The sequence below is a fragment of the Loxodonta africana genome, chromosome 1 (genome assembly GCF_030014295.1).
Source record: "Loxodonta africana isolate mLoxAfr1 chromosome 1, mLoxAfr1.hap2, whole genome shotgun sequence".
Classification (NCBI taxonomy): Eukaryota; Metazoa; Chordata; class Mammalia; order Proboscidea; family Elephantidae; genus Loxodonta; species Loxodonta africana.
In genome coordinates, this window is record NC_087342.1 from 10,906,830 (window position 1) to 10,930,987 (window position 24,158).

Genomic DNA, 24,158 nt, shown 5'->3' on the forward strand with positions numbered 1-24,158 from the left:
TAACATTCCAACAAAACACTTTTAATAAAGTCAGGCACAATGTTTGATAAGGCAAAATTCACACAGAGGGCTATTTAATATAGGATCACATTCTTTTGTCCATTCTGGGGGGAAAAGGTAATACAATTGAAGTAGCTTATTCTTTTTGGAGCATCTACCATTATAATATGCAAATTTGATACAATAAACTATATCTTGCCCTGAAATAAAATTTAATTGTTGCATTAAATTCAGTGACTGAATTACGTTTATTGAATTACATTTATTGTTATCATTAAGTTTTAAATATCTGTATGTCTACAAATAGGTATTCCTAATTCACAAGATTTCAAATTCAGAAAATGAAGAAATCAGACCACAAAAAGCAATCTGACCAAAGTAAAAGTATCTTTTCAGCATCCTTTGTTGATACCTTGAAATCCCATGCATTCTAAAAATTAAAATACTAGTTATTCTAAAAATTTCTCCCACTGTTTTTGTTTCCCATGAATACAAAGTAGATTCAGAAATGCACACTTCAGTTGCAGGCACACAGGTCTCTACCTGATTGTTGAGGTTAACAGTCTTTCTCAATAATACATCAATGTCGACCGTTTCAGTTAGTAAAAGGATTCTCTTAAAACACTGGTGTACACAGAAAAATTAATGAATTTAGTCATTTGTTTTTTGCAGTGCCAGCAACAGCAATGTCAATCTCTTCATAGTTTCCTCCCCTAACTGGAATTTAGAATAAAAGAGTCTTATCCAATTTACTCACAAAGAAAGGAGAGTTCTGGTGAATGCAGACGGTCTCTCCAGCACGGCTTTCTGGTATGACTGTATATGAACAATCTTTATTACACTAATACGTTGTTATTTACTAGATTGAATACTGTCCTTTACAACAATAACTGAAACTGACCAAGGCCAGGTAAAGTCTAGTAGCACCCAAATCACTATTACCCTGTGAGTATTCAACAATGTGTAATGTCTGACAGTAAATTGTTATTTTCTACATCAATAAAGACGGGCCAAAAAGAGAAAAAAGAAGGGGAATACTTACATGCAAAAATATTAAATATACCTCCTTTCACCCTAGCATTACAAAGCAAACCAATGGGAAAAAATGCTAGGCCTCATGGTAATATCTTAAAAAAAAAAAACAAACCAAACTCATTGCCATCGAGTAAATGCCGACACATAGTAACCCTGTAAGACAGAGCAGAACTGCCCCACGGGGTTTCCAAAGAGCAGCTGTTGGGTTCAAACTGCCAACGTTTTGGTCAGCAGCCATATGATGTCATAAATACAAAGTCGATTAGGAACTGCTGTATTTCTTCAGTGGTCCCACATAACATTTCTTTATAAAATACAAAAGAAGAATATACCTTTTCGTTAATTTTATTTCAGGGGACACCTAATCCTTGTGGCTGTGACCTTCCATGACAGTGTGCAGGACTGAGTTTCCCTCCCCAGAAGCCCTAGACTCACAGGCATTAGGCCCTATTTTGAGAGAAGGAGTCTCCCAGGATCAGTCTTTCTCCCTCAAGTCAAATGTGAAGGATCTATCGCAAACAACTTCTAGTCCCCAAGCGTAAGGCACAGATGTTCTGATCACAAATGAAGGCACTGCTACCATTAAAGAGATCATGACTATAATGAAAATACAGAAGTGGATGCTTTCACATTCATCAATGTCACACAGGGTGTAGAAGTTAATATAGCAACAATGAAGGCCAAGTACTTCTGTTCTACACAGAGTAACGAGAACTGTGTATTACAGGTCACAGTGCTTAAATACCTCTACAACAGTGTTGTATGTGGGTGTTTACTGTTACATACCCAGCATAACTTAAAAGATCACTATTTTGGACTAACTGGACAGTAATATTAATACATAATAAAATCTTGACTTTGAATGAGAGGAAAGGGGGTTAGTTAAAAATTAGGTATTTCTAAATAAATGCAGCATAGATAATTTACATACACATATTGCAACTGATACAATTTTGCCTGTAAAAGGTCTTATGAAGATTAAGGAGTAACAACCATTAGCTTCTTATATAAAGCTATTGCTAAAAATGTTTTAAAAGGTCAAGCTTTATTTGTAGTAATTATTTGCTTAGTGTTTTTTTTTACACAGTGAAAAAGTAAACATTAACCTAAGTGTACCTGCTGTACCACAGATACTAGATTAATGAGGTATTACTTTTTCCCTTTGGGAAGATCAAGGCCGGCCAATAAGAAGGTCTGACTACTTGCTGACTTTTCATTATGGAGGGATGTGAGCAATCTCCCAACAGACAGCGAACAAATGTGGTGACAGAGGCTTTCAGCGGGCCACTAAAAAACTTTCTAAACAATTTCACTATGACTTTAGTGGGCTTTCCTGGCTCTGGGCTCTCCCTGGGAGCCTGCTAACTCCCCTTCCCCAGCCTTCATGGCCTTTAAAGACCTCTTTCATTTAATACTCCAGCGATGCGCCTCTGCCTTTTCTCCTGTTGTTTAACCCTGATATTTATGACGTCTGGGAGAACTGGTCTGCAGTGTCACCCTGCCTTAGTATGGACTGCCTTTAGTTTTAATTACATAAACACAAAATTTTCTTTATCTTGAAATACAGTTTACAATGCAAATCCATTTAAATTTGGCAAACTTAAAGTTCCAAATACCAGGAATCTTAGAACAGGAGACACCTCGGGCATGTATTTAGAAGTAAAATATGAATGATCACCCTCAGATCTACCTCCACAACTCAAACACAAGTAATACTGAGAGTCCTGACGAGCCTGCCCTAAGGTCAGCCAGTCCCTGGCACCGTGGAAGCAAAATATTGTATTAGCTCATCTTATTTCCTAAAATCCTACAACGATTTCACCAACACAGTTTGATGACACTGAGAGAAATGGATTCTGGAAATAAAGGCTTTAAGAATGTGTACTCTACCCATCCCCATTCCAAATATTAGTACTGAAAAATCTAATTCTAAAAATATTAATGCTTTGGTCCACAGAAGTTTTGGTCACTAAAATCATTCAAGTCGAGCATTATTAACACCTTATTTCATTATGAAAATCAGGCTTTGCAGTTTTGGAAATCACTAAAAAAAAAGTTACTTTGTTACCTATAGTTTAGACACAAACGTGACTTAGCAACTAAAGAGATAGGCTGTCATTTTAAAGATACAGTCTATGGCTTAGGAGCCGATTATCTGGTTTCCATATTATCAGGTCCCTTATGTCTCACCTTCTGGTTAATTTCTATGATAACCAGTTATGAAAACAGGGAAGTCAAGGGAAAAAAAAAACAGGGAAAATCTTAGAAATTATCAGCAGCTCTTATAAAAGGTTAGGTCAACAATTTACAAAAATAATAAAACACTTAAATGTAGATCTCATTAAAATTCACCGAAGATGGCTACACACAGATGGTAGATTTTAAACTGTACATACAGAGAACCATACATTTTGTTGAAAAACACTATGGTATAAATCTGCATTGTATAAAAACCAAAAAAACAAAACTGTTGCCATCGAGTCGATGCTGACTCATGGTGACCCTATAGGAGAGAGGAGAACTGCCCCCATAAGGTTTCCAAAGAATGGGAGGTGGATTTGAACTGCCAAGCTTTTGGTTAGGAGCCAAGTGCTTAACCACTCTACCATGAGGGCTCTACACCGTACAGCAAAGGCTAAAAACTCTTTCTGGTTGAACTCATCTATGTCTATAGAAGTTCAATTGTACACCTTCTTTCAAGGAAGCTGAAAGGGTCACGTAAGGTTAAGTACTACGTTTACATACTTAACCCAAAGACTAACTCTTAGAAGATTACCCAAGATACCACTTAGGTCAAGCTGGCAGCCAAATGGGAAGCAAGCAGAGGCATTTAAATTAGAAAAACTTGGTCACATCAATTTGAGTATTTTACTATGAACACAATATTTATTTTCTATGAAAATATTTTATGCATCTTAACTAAGTCACCTACTTCCAAAACATTTTGGGGCTGTCATTTAAGCAATGCCTACATCATCTCTCCCTCCTGAAATTTCGTGGTTTGCAGCTTGCTATGGCTTGAATGGGGAAGTAAACAACGTAGACTTGCTTTTTATCACTTCTATTTTATGATGTAATCACTCACGCACTAGGCATTAGAAACATACTGCATTACTTCTACAGACAGAGAAAATTGCTCAATCAAAGGAATAAAGAATCTTACTATATTATGTAACAAAGTGAAAGGACCCACTCTATAGCAGCGTTTCACAACTGCAGTTCATGAAACTCTTGTGATGTTTCATGAATTAACATAAAAATAAACAAACACCTAACTATTCTACTCTGTATTTTCTTCTAAAATAAAAAATTATATATACATATGAAAATACTTCAGGCAAGTATGTATCATTACTGTACAACAATCTGACATATGTGATCCAGACACAGAGGCAATATAAATGGTGCACCCCAGTCATGAACACCCGCAATGCACTAATGCACGTCTGGCCTGTGCGTTACGGTAGAAGTAACATTTACCAACAAACCGTCACGTTATTATATGCTGATTATCTCATGAGTGCTAGTTTGTACGGGCTATTTTATACCAACTTATATTATTATGCAATTTTTAATGCATATTAAACAGATTAATAAAAATTTGGTCATTTCTTTTTCTTTTTTGTTCATTTCTCATAGCAATCTCTAAAATTATTTTTCAGTTATACTTTAAGGATACAGTATTTTAACGAATTTTTTAAATTTCATCAATACATTATTTTCAGTAAGTATTCCATTGTCAAAGCAGCTTTCGAAGCTCTGTTCTACTGTGTATAAACAAGCTGACTCCTGCCCCCAATTTTATTTGGCTAGCTGTATTAGTTTAGTTACAACTGAACAAATAGTTGTGTTAGAAAGCTACAGTACAGTACATAGACATAGGCAAGAGTCATAGCTATTAAAAAATTTTAAATTCATTTTTTCTCATTAAATACAAGATATACAAGAGCTTTCATAGCGTACATCTTTTCTGCTGAAAACTGGTATCTGTCTTCTAATGAACAGATTGATGAAGACTGTGGCCTCCCATTAAGTGTCAAAGTGATTTGCTTGCAGGGGGCTTCACTTTGTGTTTAAACAAAAAAATGAAGCTAAGGTGCCATGAGCTCAAATGTCAGATATAAAGTTGTTTACCTAGTTCTGATAAAGCATATTTATAGTGTTTTGTGTAATATGTCAGGTTATAAGAAGCTCTAGCATTATATCTTGAGTAAGGCTATATCCTTACTAGGATTAAGGCACTACACTAACAGCGGCTGCTGGTTAGACTAACAGCCACCATGTAGAACAGAGGAGCAGAGTGAAGAGTTTTAATATCCCACACAAAAGTTACATCCCTTACTTGACCAGCATTAGTAGGTCAGGGAAGTGTAGGTCCTATGCAACCATCTCTGAGTTTATCTGACTGGTACTGAAATTCAGACATGGGCAGCGTAAGAAGGAAGGTCCAATCCTCTTTATGGCACAATGTTCAATCTAAACCCAAGGCCAACTCTGGTAAGAATTATAGTTCTGATACTTTCTTCATCTCTACTGCCACAAGTCTTGGTTTATTATAGTACTGCCTGTCAGAACGTATCATTCTGCTGTGTGACTCACACAAAATTTGAGTGAAAATTGCAAACGATCAACTAAATTTGAAACTGCCGTTCAGAGTAAATCATATTCAAAGAATTCAAACATGTTACTGGACTTGTTCCTGCTGAAGTAGATGAAACACAACATCTTTTACATCATCTCCAATACACACATAGACATTCAAGATGGAAACGAGGTGAGGGTCTAGTGAACTTCCAACTCGCCTTTCTAGCCACCTTTGCTCAGTCTTTCCGTGTTTCACACCACACTGCATTCTTTTCAACCAAGAAGAACTTTCTGCATCCTGTGTGCAGCAACACCAGCTTCATCTTCCGAGTCAGATTCGCTCTGGGACGTGGAGCTGTGAGAGGCCGAACTGCAAGGGGAAGAGCACTCTGGGGAACACAAGTAATGCATCAGTGGAAGGCGGTACTTCCCACAGAAGTCCACAAATTTAATTTGCCTGACACAGCAGTCAAAGTAGACTCCTGGAGAGAGGAAGGAATACAATGTAATCATTACAAAGCAAAGAAACCGTTGCATTTTCAACCCTTCTCCAGCATTCTTGAGAAACATCATATAAACTCTCCTCTTGTGGATCTCAGGCAGAAGTAGTAGCAGCTTCTACAGCTATCTACAGAAATATTATAAGGTCTTAGGGGCGGCAATTTGGCTTCAAACAGGAGACCCAGGGATTCACCTTAAAAGGATCCGGCATAGAAAACATATGGTTTACTTTGCTTGTTTTCTCTGGGTGACTTGGAGGGGAGTGGCTGATGGAGTTTGTAGGATACCTAAAGTGCCCTTCTTTCATCCCCCAAGTCAGGGAGCATAAGAAAACTCCAATAATAATAATCTTAATCAAGAATTAGTTATTATACTCAAAATTTTCAGAAAGGAGGTAGCTTTCAGTCTCCCTGCTCTTACTTGTTGGGGAGCCAAAATTAAACAAAATGGCACCTTACGTTTGCACAGGCTCTGAATCTGTAGGTTCCAAAGCTGTTTCACAAATGGTCTCACTTGACTCTCCCACAATTATATATTAAAACAAATACCCAGCTCTTCTGACTCCTAATTCCACACTCCTGTACTCTTTGGCCCTTCGGCTCAATATTTCCCAATCTTTCACAGGCCTATGACAGGAAATTTGCTTCGATGACCTGGAAATCTTAGGGATGGGAGACAGCAAGTAGGGTGGCACTTGGGATACATGCCGGTCTGATTTACCAGGAAAACCCCCCCCCCGACCCAGCCACTTCCCAAACAATTTCTGATAGTGAAACAAATGTCTGTGCACTGGGACTCTAAGGACCATTTTCCATTTTAAAAATGTGTAAAATAATTTGTTTTAGGTCGGGATCCCTTCTGCTCTTGATGGCCTCTGGCCTGCGGCAAAAAGACAGCTGAGAGGTGAGAAATGTAGGAAAACATGTCCAGGGCATATCCAACACACACCGGTCTCACTACGCACTGCCTGATGTGTTAGTGCACCCATCCGCTGAACGAGACACCTCCACACGTACTACGTGAGAACGAGGTGAGGTCAGGGGAGCTAGGGCTCAGAGGAGAACAGGCGCTGCTCTGCCTATGTCCTAGCTGACCCTCAGGGACACACCGCACACTCCGACACACACGAGCTGTCACAATGGTTGCGGTGTAACTACTACATCTAGAACTTTGGGTCCCACTGTCCTTCTGGGGATGACCCTCAACCTCTATACTCACCTATGTTTCCTCTGGCACAACTACTCTGTGTGTAGCACAAAAGGTGCCAAAGTAAACAGATGTGGTGCAAGCAAGGAGAAACAACATTTGCTCTGTTTTCCTGATACTTCCCCACTAACCCTGCAGTAAATCCTGCAGTAAACAAACAAAACTCATAGTTTAAATAGGGGAATTCATGGTATGTTACTTTGAACAATTCAATAAACTGGCCAACCAACAGACCCATAATAAAATTGCAAAAAATATGTGCTTCCTGAAAACAGCTGGAAGTAACAAAATAAAGCACTATGGAGATCCCATGAGTTAAACTAACACAATACTATTTGTCATCTGCAAAATCTCAGACTACGTAACAACAAAATCTCTAACAGGATATAAAATTATTTTAGCTTAACTTACAGTTGAGTAAATAATGAGTCTGAGGGGGGAAACATTTAATGGTTTCATTTTATATATTACCTAAAATTTTAAAGTAAAAAGTTTTAAAATCTAAAATCTTTTAAAGCATTTTTGTTCCTAAGATAAATAGCATCTCAGTATACTGAAGTACCCAAAAACCAACCCAGTGCTGTCGAACCACTCCCTACCCCAATTTACACAGGGAGCCCTAGAAATGCTCAGCCCTCAAACAGTCACTGTGGGATGGCTGCCCAGGAACCTGGGGAGTCTGCCATTTTATTGGTCATGGCTCTTCCTATGGACTCTGAACTTTTCTTCCACTTTCCTGCCATAAAGATGTGACAGTTTCTGGATCCCTAGGATTTCTGGACCTTCTTGTCTGACCTAATTTCTGTCTAACCTCTTCTATTCCTTCCTTGCTTGCTTTCCCTCCCTTCCTCCCTCCACTCCCTCCTTCCTCTCTCGCAGTTGTAAAGAAATCATTTCAGAGAGAAAAGAGAATCCTTGCAGAGGTCCATTCTAGAAAAGGACAGATTGAAAGAAAAGGAAAGGTTCAAAGAAGAGACCAGGAGTCCCTGGGTGGCACAAACGGTTAAGCACTTGGCTGCTAACCAAAAGGTTGGTGGATTGAGTCTGTCCAGAGGGACCCTGGAAGAAGGACCTAGTGATGTATTTCCAAAAAATTGGCCATTGAAACCCTATGGAGCAAAGTTCTATTCTGACACACATGAGCTGGAATTGACTCAAGACAACTCTGTTTTTAAAGAAGAGACTAGATTTAAACTATTAAGCATGCGGGTCTGGTGTGAATTCCCTTGCCACTGTTAAACCCAACTTAGGAAAGGAGAGCCACACAGAAAACCGTAAGCACGTGTGACTTGATACAGCACAGTGACCTCTGCTTCTAATTCTGGGAGTGCCCACAAACGGCCCAGGGTAGTGTCTTTTTTGTGTTCTAATATTCTTTGATGAATTTAATCATTTTCTCCCTTTTTAACCTTCTGACAGTTTCAAGACAAGATGGGACGTCCAAGGAAAGCACCAGCTGGTTCCAACCATCATCGTGCAGCATGTCCTCAGCACCTATGTTTATCTTGCAACAGTAAAAACCTCTCTGAACCCTTACTAAAGTGGGTTTTGTTTTTTTTTTTTTAAGTAGTCTTTATGAAGGCACCAAAATAAAATTACCTGACATCAGACTCACCAATTCCCACCCACATCCCCTGGCACTCCAAGCCCTTCACAACTTGGCCTCGACGTACCTTTTTCATTCTTGTCTCTCCTGACCCCCCTAACTATACATTCCAGAGGAATTATTACTCACCCAACATTCTGCCTCTACTTTGCTCTCTTCATCTGAAAAGCCCCCTAACCTCAGTCTTACCCCATCCCAGTCCAAGTCACCTTTTGGGGCATACTGCAAGAGTCATCATCTTTTCCAGATCTCATTAAATGTCCTCTTTCGCCCCTCCCATTTCCAACAGCACTTTCACACCCTTAAGACACTTACTTTACTCTGCCTTATATTACATAATTTATTCAATTCCTTCTAAATGCTCTAAACTCAGGAAATATTGAACTGGGGACTCAGAAGAATATAAAGTTCCAGGATACATCCTGAAATCAACACACATGTAGCCTGTTTTCATACCTCTTGAATCATTCTTGTAAAGGTGCCTGAAAGACAGATGGTGAGCCTAAGAAAAGGTCTTTCAAATAAATATGGAAGGTGTCCAAACATTTGAGACCCTTTTTAAAAATAATCAGGACAGTTTATGCTTCCTCTCATTTTACCATCTTCCTTCACTATCTCATAGAGTTCCAAGACAGGATGAGACGTTCTGGGTACCCTTCCTTGTGTTAAGAATGGTAAAGTATTATGAAAAGAATTACAAAAAAAGAGAACCCACAGTGGGTAAAATGTCTTACTTTGTGGTAAACAGCTGAAAACATGAAGGAAACAGAAAACAGAGGCCACCTGCCTTTCTCTGAGAGAAGACCTGGCTAATTAAAGCAATACTTAGATCATCAAATGAAAAAAAAAAATAGCTAAATGAGTATGAAATATGAACAATGAATTAACTCACCTCCACACTTTGGGTTTGGGCAGTTGCTGGCTAAACCTAAGTATCTGAGAAGATTCTCAGGGAGATCATAGGGAGTGTAGGAAATGTTTCGGGTTTTAATAGTCCGTGCAGCTAGTTCCAGGAGAGTTGGAGGGTCATAGGTTAAATCTCTAACAAAACGAACAACCAACGGATTTCCTCGCAAACTCAACTCTTGCAACTGAATAAGGTTGAGGATCTCGCGAGGTAGGTATGTCAGCAAGTTATTGTGAAGACTCAGGGAACGAAGTGAATGCAACCTGGAATGAATGCAGTACAAAGATCAATGGTGGTACGCAACAGAGTTATCAAGAAAGCTAAGTATTTTTCTTTAGCAATCTTCATATATGTATATATATGTATCCCGACCCATTTCCGCTGAGTTGATTCCGACTCCTAGAGATCCTACAAGACAGAGTAGAACTGCCCCATAGAGTTTCCAAGGAGTACCTGGTGGATTCGAACTGCCAACTGTTTTGGTAAGCAGCCATAGTTCTTAACCACTATGCCACCAGAGTTTCCACATATATGTATATATCCATGTAAAGTGCCTGATTTCCCCGTAAGAATGAGCGCGTAAGGTCAACAGGAGTAAAATTTAAAAGATGGCACAATGGTTAAGAGCTGTGGCTGCTAACCAAAAGGTCGACAGTTCGAATCCACCAGCTGCTCCTTGGAAACCCTCTGGAGCAGTTCTACCCTGTCCTATAGGGTGACTAAGAGTCGGAATCCACTCGACAGCAATGGGTTTGTTTGTTTGTTTGTTTTGTAAATGAGATCACAGTAAAGATTTGCAAATGTCATGTACTTTTGCCCTTGGAATCTTCAAAAAAAACCAAGACAAACTCATCGCCTTTGAGTCTACTCCGACTCATAATCACCCTACAACAGAGAGCAGAACTGCCCCACAGGGTTTCCAAGGCTATAATCTTTACGGGAGCAGACAGCCACATCTGTCTCCCATGGAGCAGCTGGTGGGTTCAAACCACCAACCATTCGGTTAGCAGTGGCGCACCACCAGGGTTCCTCTTGGAATCTTAGAGAGCTGAATGTAAGTACTCTGATGTGGCACCCCATTGCCGTCAAGTCGATTCAGACTCACAGCAACCCTACAGGACAGAGTAGAACTGCCCCATACCACAGGGTTTCCAAGGCTGTAATCTACGGAAGCAGACTGCCACATCTCTTCCCCCATGGCGTGGCTGGTGGGTTTGAACCGCTGATCTTTCAGTTAGCAGCTGAGTGCTTAACCATTATGCCATCAGGGCTCTACCTGCTAGATTTACAGACCGTTTTTTTTTTTTTTTTTGACATGCTATGTAATTCAGATTATCTAAGAGAAAAGATTTTAAATACAACATAAATCCAGATCCTTCATGTTACAAAGCTTAATTAGGATAGAATGCTTCATTGTCAAACATAAAAGCACTAAAAAATCACACAAACTACCCAAAACCAAACCCATTCCCAACGAGTCGATTCCGATGCAGAAATTAATGCCAAATTTATGCTCTAATTTTGATTAGAGCAAAGAGGCTGAACAGATATTCTGAGGAATAAACCAGAATGTTCAAAAATAACATTAAAAATAAGCAATCCAACTTCACAACAAACCTCAGAACTATGCTTCTCATGCATCACTTACTTTGAGAGCGCTAATTATTTTTTATATATAAAACACGTGGGTGAATAGAGGCCGTAAGTCCTAGATTTGGATTTCCGTGTATACATAAACTGCCCAAAATACTCACTGTGAAAGCTGAGGAGGCACGCTCTGGATTTTGTTGTCGCATAATACCAAGTAATTTAGAGAAGGCAGATTTCCTAATTCTGGTGGGATTTCTTTGATGAAATTTCCTCCAAGATATAAACACTCTAAACTGCAAAAAATAAATGAAGCAAAAAAAGAAAAAAGTAAATGAATACAAGTTGGATGAGATACCTCATTATTTCTACTACAATGAACACATTTCATCTATTCATTCAGCAAATGTTTTACTTAAGATCTGCTACATGACATACAGCTTCTAGAGAAACAATGCAATCTTCACAGACCTTATTCTACAGCTACACAGAAAGACACACTAACGTTAGGCAATATCATAGTTAAACAACACAATCCAAGGCCCAAAATTAGCAAGATGGGATTAAAATAGCAAAACAAGCAGAACAATCCATAAATATACGAGTCAAAAAAGATGAAAAATAAGAAAAGACCACAGTAGTTCCGATTGGGAAAGGCTTCCCCAAAGTTTTGTAGCTTCAGCTGGGCTTTGAGTTAGGCCCATTTAGATGAGAGGAAAGATACTTCAGATTGGAGGACACGGTTTTTATGGGACAACGAGTACACCTTCTAATAGAAAAAGAGAATTCAAGTTGAGGAACCCAGAGACAAAGCTGGAGAGAGGCCAGATTACAGGAACCTTAAATTTCTGTCAGTTTATTGTAGTGTGGTGACTTGCCTGTTGCTATGACGCTAGAAGCTATGCCACTGGTATTTCAAATACCAGTAGGATCACTCACGGTGGATGAGTTTCAGCGGTGCTTCTAGATTAAGACAAGGAAGAAAGGCCTGGCAATCTACTTCCGAAAATTAGCCAATAAAAACCCTATGGCTCACACTATATTGTCTGAGACTTCAGCTCACTTACTTTGGACGTGTCATCAGGAGGGACCAATCGCAAGAGAAGGGTATCATGTCTGGTAAAGTGGAGAGCCCGTGAAGGTGAGGCTGACCGTCCTCTATGACATGCAATGACACAATGGCCACAACAATGGAATCAAACATACCAACAATCATGAAGAGAGGGTGCAGGACCAGGCAACACTGGGCTGTGTTATACAGACGGGGGCACCGTGAGCTGGAGTCGGCCTGACAGCAATCAACAACAACATGCTTGGATCTGATGCACTACTAACCAATGGGCAAACTACTAGCCTTTTTTCTGGAAAGTAGATAAACATGTCTTAAGTCTCTAAGTTTTCTCTTTGCTCAGACTATAGCAAATGTACTCTCCGGAGGCTATCTAAACAAACTATGTGAAATTGACCACCATCGCAAAATTAAGTTCCAGTTAATTATCCTGTTTCCCAACGGTAAGTTAACAACACTTTAGACGGAGCATGTACTGATCACAACATAACACTACTCCATGTGGTGATGACTGTGGAAAGGCTTCTCCCAAAGATTACTGCAGGAGGGGGTGGCAAAATCAGTTCTTGTAATATATATAAACATAAACAAAATGCACACCTGGGAGGGCCAGATCCCACAGGGCCTTTAGGGCTATACAAAGGATTTTGAATTTTATCCTAGGTACGATGGGTTTTGAACGAAGGCAAGTTACGTAATTTGACTTAGACTTGAAAAGGATCACTTTGGCTATTCTGTGGAAAATGGATGGGGTGATGGGGAATGGAAGCAGGAAGACCAGGCTGGAGCCCAACGCAGTTCAGACAAGAAAAGAGATTTGCCTGGTATATCTTTAACTTCCTGAGATATTTTTAAGTGTAACTTGTAAACAGAGTACAATGCGATCACTGATATGTTTGGACTTGTGTTTTCTATTACCACGGTATAGCACAATATATTTTTCCTTTCAGCTCTGCTTTCTGTTGTACTTATCAAGTTTTCTTTTGTTCCATCCTACAGTTTTGAGTTGTATATGGTATTTTGATTTTGCTAGTAGTTACCCCTTTAATTTCCTTTGCTCTTCCCCTTCCTTCCAAACACACACCCAAGCTTCCTTCTCTTCATATTATCTTCTAGAATTAGTTCTACCTTGATTTGAAAATAAACTTAAATATATTTATTTCCAATCGATAATTATTCGGATTCATCAACAGGTATTGTTGATTTATGTGTTCACAGTTGTTTTCGGCAGCTTGCTATTTCTTTTAAAGTTCATTTTTCTTCTTGGAGTACATCCTTTAGAAGGTACTTCAGCAAGGATCCATGGTTAATCTGAGTCCTCTGTGTCTGAGTTATTTATTTTTCCCTCACTGTTAAATAACAGTTTGGCTGGGCATAAAATTCTAGGTTGACAGTTATTTTTCCCGAGCACTTAGAAGACACTGCTCCATTATCTTATTAGAGCCAGTATTACTGCCATTCCTTTGCAGGTAAAAAATTTTTTTTTCCTCCTTGGTAGCTTTTATGATGTTCTATTTATCATCATTGATCTGAAGTTTTACTATAATGTGTCAAGATATCATTTTACTTTTGTTTATTCCTTCTCAGTACTTAGAGATCTCTCTTTAGCTGTGGGAAATTCTCAGCCACTAATACCTTAAACATTGCTTCTCCTACATTCTCTCTCTTTCTAAAATTCCTATTAGACAGCAGTTTGAACTTCTGGATCAATCTTCCATGTCTCTTAACATTTTTTGATGTGTTTCTTTGTCTTTGTGCTACATTTCTGGAGAATGCCTCAGTGAGATCTTTCAGCTTACTGATTTACTCTTCGGCTGGCTTCAGTCTACCATTTAGTCCATTTCGTGAGTTCACAATTATCTATTTTTATTTCTAACATTTCTAATTGAGGTTTTCATAATTGTCAGTTGTTTTTTAACTTCCGATTCTTATTTCACTGGTAAAACTCCTTCCTTTACCTCTTTGAAATTAGATAATGAACTTATTTTAAATTCTTTTCAGGTTACCTTATCATATTTTCTCAGGTACAATTTCTTCCATTTGCTGAATTTCTTGTGCAGCTTTTATAATCTCAGCCTTTCCTTGATGTGTAGTGATTCAAAAGGCTAATCTGAATCTGAAGTTTTGTCATTTTTAAAATTGACTAATGACACTTTTTTCTATTTCTGATTGTGTAAAGCTTTCAAGATTGCATTTCCCTCTTTAGATTTACAATGCTTAGTAAAAGCAAACAGAAAACTTTAATTTTGATATGTTATTTGTACTCTGTCAAAGATTACCTTGTGGCAAAAATCAATTGTCTGGTTACACGACTAAACTCTCCTACATATAAGTGCTTCAGCACTGGTGTAAAAGGTTCCATAGATAGCATTCTATAGTCCTACCGAGCATGGCATGAGTTTAATAGGATCAATAGCCTAAGTTAGTGCTCAGTAACTCAGAAATCCCACTTTTCAATGATGAGTTACCTGAAAAGAATACAATATTGAGTCTGATATTATGAGTCTTGTTGCTGTTAGGTGCCGTCAAGTTGGTTCCAACTCATAGTGGCCCTATGGACAACAGAGCGAAACACTGCCTGGTCCTGCGCCATCCTCACAATCGTTGGTATGCTTGAGCCCATTGTAGTAGCCACGGTCAGTCCATCTCGTTGAGGGTCTTCCTCTTTTTCTCTGACCCTCTACTTTACCAAGCATGATGTCCTTCTCCAGGGACTAGTCCCTTCTGCTAACATGTCCAAAGTACATGAGACGAAGGCTCACTATCCTCACTTCTAATGAGCATTCTGGCTATACTTCTTCCGAGACAGATTCGTTCATTCTTTTGGCAGTCCATGGTATAGTCAATATTCTTCCCTAACACCATGATTCAAAGGCATCAATTCTTCTTCAGTGTTCGTTATTCATTGTCCAGTTTTCTGTATGCATATGAAGTAAGTGAAAATAACACAGCACAGGTTTTAGGTTAGGCACACCTTAGTACTCAAAGTGACATCTTTGTTTTTTAACATTTTAAAGAGGTCTTTTGCAGCAGATCTGCCCAATGAAATACACTGTTTGATTTTCTGACTGCTGCTTCCATGGATGTTGATTGTGGATCCAAGTAAAATAAAATCCTTGACGAATCTTTTCTCCATTTATCATGATGTTGCTTATTGGTCCAGCTGTGAGGATTTTTGCTTTATGTTGAGGTGTAATCCATATTGAAGGATGCACTCTTTGATCTTCATCAGTAAGTACTTCAAGTCCTCTTCACTTTCAGCAAGGAAGGTTGTCTCATCTGTATACCGCAGGTGGTTAATGAGCCTTCCTCCAGTCCTGATGCTGCATTCTTCTTCACATAGTTATGAGTCTAAATAATAGAATTACTATGGAAGCGGAACTACAGGTATTCCCTGCTTTTCAAAAGTTCACTTTCATTGCTTGGCTTTTACGAAAGATCTACGTTAGTACCTGTTTTTGCTAACCAATAGAAATTCAAAGGAGATTTTCGCTTTTACAGTAAAAAGTGGAAACAGCATTTAGTGTTTGTTTTGTAACAAGCCATTAAAGAGGCAGCCACACACCGGGAACAACAAGAGTAAAGCTCCTTCCCTGGGAACTACACTCAACTCCTGCTTTATACAGGTTGTGGACTTATTATATCAGTCCTGCTTTTAGCATATGTTAGTGCTATTTTAGGTTTTATGTGTTACTCAGTATGATTTGGTAGGTTATTTTTTGGGCCTGGAAATGCTCAAAAAGTTTTCTCACATAAATTAATGGTAATTGATTCTTCACTTTACATCATTTCAGCTTACAAAACGTCTCATAGGAACATTCTTTCAGATGGGGGGGACACCTGTACTTTAATGAGAAGACTGGGAAAAAGTTTAGCAATCTAAGAAGTCCTTTTAATAAGGGATTCAATATTTAAACAACAACTTGCAATAGTGTCTAGTGGGGGGAGAAAAAAAGGAAGAGTGAGTTTAAGGACAGTTAAAATACTGTCCTTCCTATCCACTTAGGTAAGGAACCAAGAGAAACTGGCCTCTAGTAGTCAGATATCAATTAATGTCCAGGGTGGGGACTGCATGGACAGAAAAGATGCAAAATTTTAGCGGTTACTAAGGTGACTTTGGCAGAGAAGGATCTGATGCTCTCGGACACAACCAAGCCCACAATCATGCAATTGTATAAGTTCACTTTCACAATTGACAGGTATTATTAATCATATTATACAATCAGCATACTAAGTTTAAACTTTCAGGCCTATTTCTCTCTATTAAATTTCTACAACACGCTCTACTGATTCCAAACATGCTGCTCATTAAGAACAAAGGAAACTATTCTTGAATTTGAAGCAAAGTTGTAATGTTTAAATGTTCTTGTATTTGTCCACACTCGACCTCTATAACCAGGGTTGGAGCAATTCTATTCTTTCAGTGTTCGACAAATGTAGAAAACAGGGAAACCATTCACTAAACTTATGGAAGGAACATTTCCTTTCCTTTCTATTTAGAGTTAACAGATAAACCTTAAAGTTGCATCTGGAAAAGTACACCACCTCAGCAATCCTTACAGACACTCATTATGAGGGTGGTGGGGGGCCTTTTCTCTAGCACAGGCCAATGACTCACTGAAAAATATGCTAAGCCCCCTTAGTGTCAATCAACTTTAACTGCAGGTATAAACAGAAAATGTTTTGCTTTTCCACCTAAATAAAAACAGCATTAAATGTGATAAAAATATACACTAGTACTATATTATGGTTGGTTAAAGGGAGATGGGATTAAAGGGAGACAGGGATGTACACAAAAAGGCAAAAAACAGAAAGACAGGAAGATAATACCCTTTGTCATCGAGTTGATTCTGACTCACAGGGACCCTGCAGGACAGAGCAGACCTGCCCTATGGGGTTTTCTAGGCCATAATCTTTATGGAAGCAGACTGTCACATCTTTCTCCAGCAGAGCAGCTGGTGGGTTGGAACCACTGACCTTTAGGTTAGCAGTTGAATACTTAACCACTGCACCACCAGGGCTCCTCATAGTAAGATTAGAGCCATATATCTGTGGATAAAGAAAGTTGTTTTCCTGAAGCATCCCCACATTGAATCGTATTTAAATATTATCACTCATCACAGGCTTTTAAAGTATATCAGATGTACATTACATGTTCAAAGGTAGCACAAATGGAGGCATCATCTCTTGGTACCACCCCCCCGAAAAAAAACATATAACCTAAACCCACTGCCATCAAGTCAATTCTGACTCATTGTGACCCTATAGGACAGCACAGAACTGCCCCATAGGGTTTCCAAGGCTGTAAATCTTTACAGAAGCAGACTGCCATATCTTTCTCCTGTGGAGCGGCTAGTGGGTTTGAACTACTGACCTTTCGGTTGGCGGCTGAGCACTTTAACCACTACACCACCAGGACTCTTCACCTCTTGGCACCTGCCCCAAAATAAGGCAATAAAACAAGGCAGAAGAAGAGGCTGAAAGGCAGAGAAAAACTCAGTATGTGGGTCTAAATTGATAAGTGTTTTTATTCAAACCTTACTATATACTATTTGGAGACCTGGTAGCACAGTGGTTAAGAACTATGGCTGCTAACCAAAAGGCTGACAGTTCGAATCTACCAGCTGCTCCCTGGAAACCCTGGGAACCCAGTTCTACTCTGTCCTATAGTGTCACTATGAGTCAGAATCGACCCAACAGCAACAAGTTTGGTTTTGGATGTACTATTTATCAACTAGTTGAGTCATCTCTTTCCAAAGATGATAATCTTTGGTACCAAAAATTATTTGGACATGAGTTGCCCGTTTGGTCTCCCATATTTGATTGAACTAAGAAGGACATTCTTCACGTGTTACTGTTTGTTTTATATGCCTGTCTAATCTTTGGCTAAAAGGCTGACTTCGAGAGTGGCTTCAGTTCTGAGTTAGCAGGGTGTCCGGGGCCCATAGTCTCGGGGGTTCCTCCAGTCTCTGGGAGATCAGTAAGTCTGGTATTTTTTTGTGAATTTTCTGGGGCACTAATCTTTAATTTTTATTTTGTCAAGATCCTCATATTTTCATTTTCTAAAACCAAGTCAAGCAGATAGTGAGAGAGGAGCCATGAACAGAAAAAGGAAAGCATTATTTGAGAAAAAAAGATTGTGGGGAGGAGTTCCAAAGAAACTCACTTGTGCTCCAACCTACTCTCCAAATGTCTAGCATTCTGGATGCCAAACAAGCCTGAAGCTTTCGTTTGTGTCTATGAGTGACAAGTTATTAAGCTCTTCTTCAATTAATTTATGAGCTAATTGAGAGGAATAAGGGGTAGGCGCTCAGAAGAAATAGATCAAAATACAAATTACACCTACTTTTCCAAGATTATAAAAACGAGCTCACTCATAAATCAGCCAAACAGTTATTATCCTTACTTACTGAGGAAAAACCAGATGAACTATGTTAACCCTAAAAATAAAATTTTCGGCACCTGCTTATTTACGGTACTTTCAAAGTTATTTTTCAGAAACCAGTTTTTAAAGATTTTGCTTCCCAGGATCAGGATCAACAAGGTATAGAAAACACACGCATGAAGACACTGCTAAATTTGAAGAGGTCAGTGCACCAATTACGTCAAAAGCATGCATTTATTGTTTAGTGAGAGCTGAAGTCTCCTTTCTGGAAAGCTGAAAGGTGGGGGGAAAGGGGACGTTTTCATGGATTATAAATTCTGCATTTTTAATTTTATTGTTGTAAAATACATACAACAAAAAAATTGACATTTTAAACAGTTTTTAAGTGTACAGTTCAATGACATTACGTTCATTTTGTTGCACCACCATGACCATTATCTATTTCCAAGAGGTTCTCATTGCCCCATGCAGAAACTCAGTACTCCTCAAGCTGTAACTCCCCATTTCCCTCCACCAGCCCCTGACGACCACTAATAAACTTTTGTCTCTCTATATAAGCCAATTCCAGACATCTGCTATACATGGGATCATACAATGTCTGTCCACTTGTGTCTGGCTTACTTCACCTAGCACAACGTTTTCAAGGTTCATCCATACTGTAGCATGTACCAGAATTTCATGTCTATTTATGGCTGAATAACATTCCATTATATGGATATAACACATTTTGTTTATCCGTTCATCTGTTAACGGGCACTTGGATTGTTTCCATCTTTTGGCTATTGTGAATAATGCAGCAGTGAACACTGGTGTACATGTATCTGTCTGGGTCCCTGCTTTCAAGTCTTTTGGGTATATACACAGGAAAGGGATTGCTGGGCCATACGGTCATTCTACGTTTAACTTTGTAAGGAACCACCAAACTGTTTTCCATAGTAGCTTCAGCAATTTCTCCATATCCTCATTTGTTATTTTCTGTTTTTCTGATAAAAGCAATCCTAGTGGGTATCAAGTAGTATCTCACCGTGGTTGTGATCTGCATTTCCCTATGGAATTGATTCGATGGCACTGGGTGCTGGGTTTAATGTCTGTGTTATCTTTTAAACTGCTTAAAGAGGGCAAATATCTTCCTAAGGTTCAAAAACACTAGCCCAGGTTTAAAAAGCAGCACAGCCATGGCATAAATGGTTACCAATGAGATCTAGAGAATCCATGTTTATTCTAAGAAAAGATGGTGTTCTTGGGCAGTGTTATGGACTGAATTGTACCCCCAAAAAGGTGTGTTAACTTGGCTAGGTCATGATTCCCAGTATTGTGTGGTTGTCTACCATTTTGTGATCTAATGTGACTTTCCTCTGTGTTGTAAATCCTACCTCTGTGGTGTTAATGAAGCAAGATTAGAGGTTAAATGGAAACCCTGGTGGTGTAGTGGTTAAGAGCTAAAAGAGCCAAAATGTCAGCAGTTCAAATCCACCAGGCACTCCTTGGAAACCCTGTAGGGCAATGAGGCAGGACTCAATCTACAAGATTAGGTTGTAGGTTGAGTCAATCTGTTTTAAGATATAAGAGAGATGCGAACAGAGAGATGGGGTGAGGGCGGTGGGAGGTAGGGGGGTGGGTACTCGGGGACCCCCTACCACCAAGAAAACAGAGCTGAGGGCAGACAGCATCCTTTGGATCTGTTGTCCCTGTGCTGAGAAGCTGCTAGACCAGGGGAAGACTGATGACAAGGATCTTCGCCCACAGCTGACAGAGAGAGAAAGCCTTCCTCTGCAGCTGGTGCCCTGAATTTGGACTTCTAGCCTTCTCAACTGTGAGAAAATAAACTTGTTTGTTAAAGCCATCCATTTGTAGTATTTCTGTTATAGCAGCACTAGGTAACTAAGACAGACAGGTACTTCTGGGTTTAAGTGACCGAACCTCTGTTTCTACATTTTTGAAGCTTCAATGCATTATTTTAGTAGGGAGTAATAATCACCTTTAAGAGTTAAACCACATGACTCTCAACTGTCACTATCCGGCCCCAAGCAAGTCACTGACACTAAATTTATTTCCTCATCTGTCAAAGGAAGAGAATGGATCAGGTCATTGCCCAGACTGCATCTACCCCGAAGAGTAGACGACACCGACACAACCCTTTCAGCATGGTTTAAACCTCAATTAGTGTTGACTGTTATCAGTAGAGAGAAACGGAGCATATAACTGAAAGATGAAAACAGTGACATAAAAGTTCCCACACACTGTTGGAGCCAAAGGCACAATGACCACAGGTAGCACAAATATTAATTAACCCAGAATATCTGGTCAATCAGGCAAGCAGCTTTGAACAATTCTTATCACATATGCAATGTGACTTAAGTCAGAAGGCTTAGGTTCCAGTTCCACTCTGCCACTGTGGAAAATTCATGGATTTGGACTCAGAGACCCCAGAGGTCAAATCCACTGTTACCAGTTACTGGCTTTGTGATCTTGGGTCTTAAACTCTCTGAGTGTCAGTTTTCTCTGAAAAAAGGGAGTATGTCTTCATATCATAGAGTCATCGTGAAAATTAAAAAGCATATTTAGAGCACCTACAACAGGGTCTATTACATTGTAAGTAAGTAGCATTTTTTGGTCTACCTTTTTTTCCCCAGGTGATAGAATTAATACTTGCCCTGGGTTCTTCTCAGTATATTGAGAAATTCAAATGAGAAGGTTGGAATTACGTAAAATCAAAATTAGAAGGACCAAAGCCTGTTTCAAACTCTCTCCAACCTTTTATTTCTGACCATTTCTACAGGCATCATCCTAGTATAAGCTATCATCATCTCTCATCCTGTTACAACGGCCTCCTAACCAACCCCAAAACCTTCTTTTATCTCTCCACTCTAATCCCACACAATAACAACTGTAACTAAACAGTGAGGTTTACAGTTGGTTGTTTGATGTCTGTCTCCTCTGCTAGTACGTTAGCTACCTAAGGGCACAGATTATGCTCACCAATGTAACCCCAGCACCTGACGTACAGTAGGTACTCAATAAAATATCTGTTGAATGAATAAATGCATGACATTTTGTCCAATAGCCTCATTTTGGTTAAGGACATGCTAAGTAAGAAGCCAGAGTTCTTATCCTCAGGCCAATATTCTTTTAACTACATTAAACACAATGGTCCCTTCTAGCATTTTATGGATGGGAGATAGGGCTTTTCCCTACTTTGGACAAGGAAGTTGCTCTCACTCTATTTCTCACTCCCCTGCAGGGAACTTCTGGGGGGCTGTCACCATCATGCTTCTCCAGTTCCTCCCTCCATTTAATTCAACATACATTTACTGAATAATCCAGCAGGTGAGATAGACCTGTAAACTAAGAATTACAACCGACAAGGTAAATGCAACGGTGGGATGAATGAAGTATGGAACCAGTGACGTTTAGGCAACAACTGTTGTCCAAGGAGCAGGAAAGGAAGGCTATACAAAGGGGACCCTTGAGACAGGATGAACACGAGTTTGCCAGACGCAAGAAACCGTTCAAGCCAAGGAGCAGCACGTGTACAAATAAGCACTTAAACACATATTTAGTGAGCACCTAGAGGGGCTGGGAAAGTGCATGGCTCACTGAACTCCACAAATACCACTGCTGGCATTGCCACGGAGACAGGGCAGCTGTGAACGTTAGTGGAAAGCTATGCTAAGGGCAAGGGCTTTGATCTACAGGCATGAAAAACCACTGCAGACTTCTGAGCAAGGAAGTGACAACCTCAGATTTACAGTTGCCTGGGTACCTACTGGAAACCCTCGTGGCGTAGTGGTTAAGTACTTCCGCTGCCAACCAAAGGGTCGGCAGTTCGAATCCGCCAGGCACTCCTTGGCAAGTCTACAGGGCAGTTCTACTCTGTCCTATAGGGTCGCTATGAGTCGGAATCGACTCAAGGGCACGGGGTTACTGGGTGGGGTACCTACGCAGTTCGGATTACACCCCGAGACCCAAAAAGACGACACATATGGAATATTTCCAGCACAATACACCAAACGTTATGACGCACACCATCTTCCCCACAACTCGCTGAGACGGCTGGGCAGCACTCACTGCCAAAGAGCTCAAGAGGGAGCCAGGAAGAGGTCGGTGACGTGACGAAGCCGGGTCGGCGCCCCGGGGCTCCTGGCCATCACCCCGGATCCGGCCCCCGCCCCATTCCACACCCCGCAGGCCCGCGCTCACCTCTGCAGGTTCTCGATCTCGGCGGGGATGCTCTGCAGGCGATTGCCGCCCAGGCTGAGGGTGTGCAGCGCGCGCAGCTCCAGCAGCGAGGCGGGCACCTCCTGGAAGCAGTTGCCGCTGAGGTTGAGCACCTGGAGGCTGCGACAGAGCGGCGACTGGGCCAGGCCCTTGGGCAGCGCGCCGGGCCCGCCGAGCAGGTTGTTCTTGGCCAGCAGCGTGCGCAGGCTGCGCAGCGCGAGCAGCTCCGGCCCGAGCGCCGTCAGCGCGTTGCCGCTCACGTCCAGCAGCTGCAGGTGCGAGAAGCCGCTGCGCAGCGCCCGCGGCAGCGACGCCAGACGGCTGTGAGGCAGCAGGAGCCGCAGCAGCGCCTCCCGCGCGCCGCGCCGCTCCTGGGCCTGCGCCTCCAGCTCGCTCTCCAGCGTCTCGGGGGACAAGCTGAGGCGGGACAGGTTCAGCTCGGCCTCCCCGGCCGCGGCCACCACGGCTCCGGCCTCCTCCATCCTGGCCGCCGCCGGCCGAGGGGCCCCGGAGTCTGAGAAGGCCGGAGCTCGGCGGCGCCCCGGAACCTGAACCCGCGCTGCGTCGGAAGTGGCGCGCCCGGCCGAGGCCGGCGACGGGAGCCGCGGGGTGCGCGCGCCGCTCGGGGCCGGGCGTCGCCTCACGTGGCGCGAGGCGCGGAGGGGCCGGGCGCCGTCTCTGTCACGCGCGCCGCTCGGGGGCCGGGCGTCGCCTCACGCGCGCCGCTCGGGGGCCGGGCGCCGTCTCTGTCACGCGCGCCGCTCGGGGTCGGGCGTCGCCTCACGCGCGCCGCTCGGGGGCCGGGCGTCGCCTCACGTGGCGCAGGGCGCAGAGGGGCCCAGGGGGCGGTGCGTGGGCTGCGCCCGGAGGGCGGGGAAAGGCCGGCGAATGCGAAGTCGCCCTGTGGTCCTGCCGGTTGGGGGAAGCCATGCTTTGGAGTCCCTGCAGTCTGCTGGCCTGTCGCCGGGGTCCGGGCCGCCTCTGTAAACAGCTGGACCGTTTGCCTCTTTGGCCTTGAGGGTGCGCGCGTCACTTTGTCCCGCCCGCTTGGTGATCAGTT

At 41.4% G+C, this 24,158-nt stretch overlaps 1 protein-coding gene across 2 annotated transcripts; it reads right to left on the minus strand.

Moving 5' to 3' along the window:
- Positions 1-23,662, minus strand: LRRC58 (leucine rich repeat containing 58). 2 transcript variants are annotated; one of them, XM_064285916.1, is made up of 4 exons: positions 23,081-23,662; positions 11,594-11,722; positions 9,825-10,102; positions 1-6,008 (listed from the first exon to the last, which is right to left on the minus strand). In XM_064285916.1, the coding sequence occupies exons 1-4, from the start codon at positions 23,578-23,580 to the stop codon at positions 5,893-5,895; spliced, it is 1,023 nt and encodes a 340-aa protein (XP_064141986.1). In that variant the 5' UTR covers positions 23,581-23,662; the 3' UTR covers positions 1-5,892. The 2 variants fall into 2 exon arrangements, with proteins under 2 accessions (XP_064141986.1, XP_003412885.2); XM_003412837.4 differs by having other exon boundaries at positions 1-6,101; positions 23,081-23,657.
- Between the last annotated feature and the right edge of the window lie 496 nt (positions 23,663-24,158).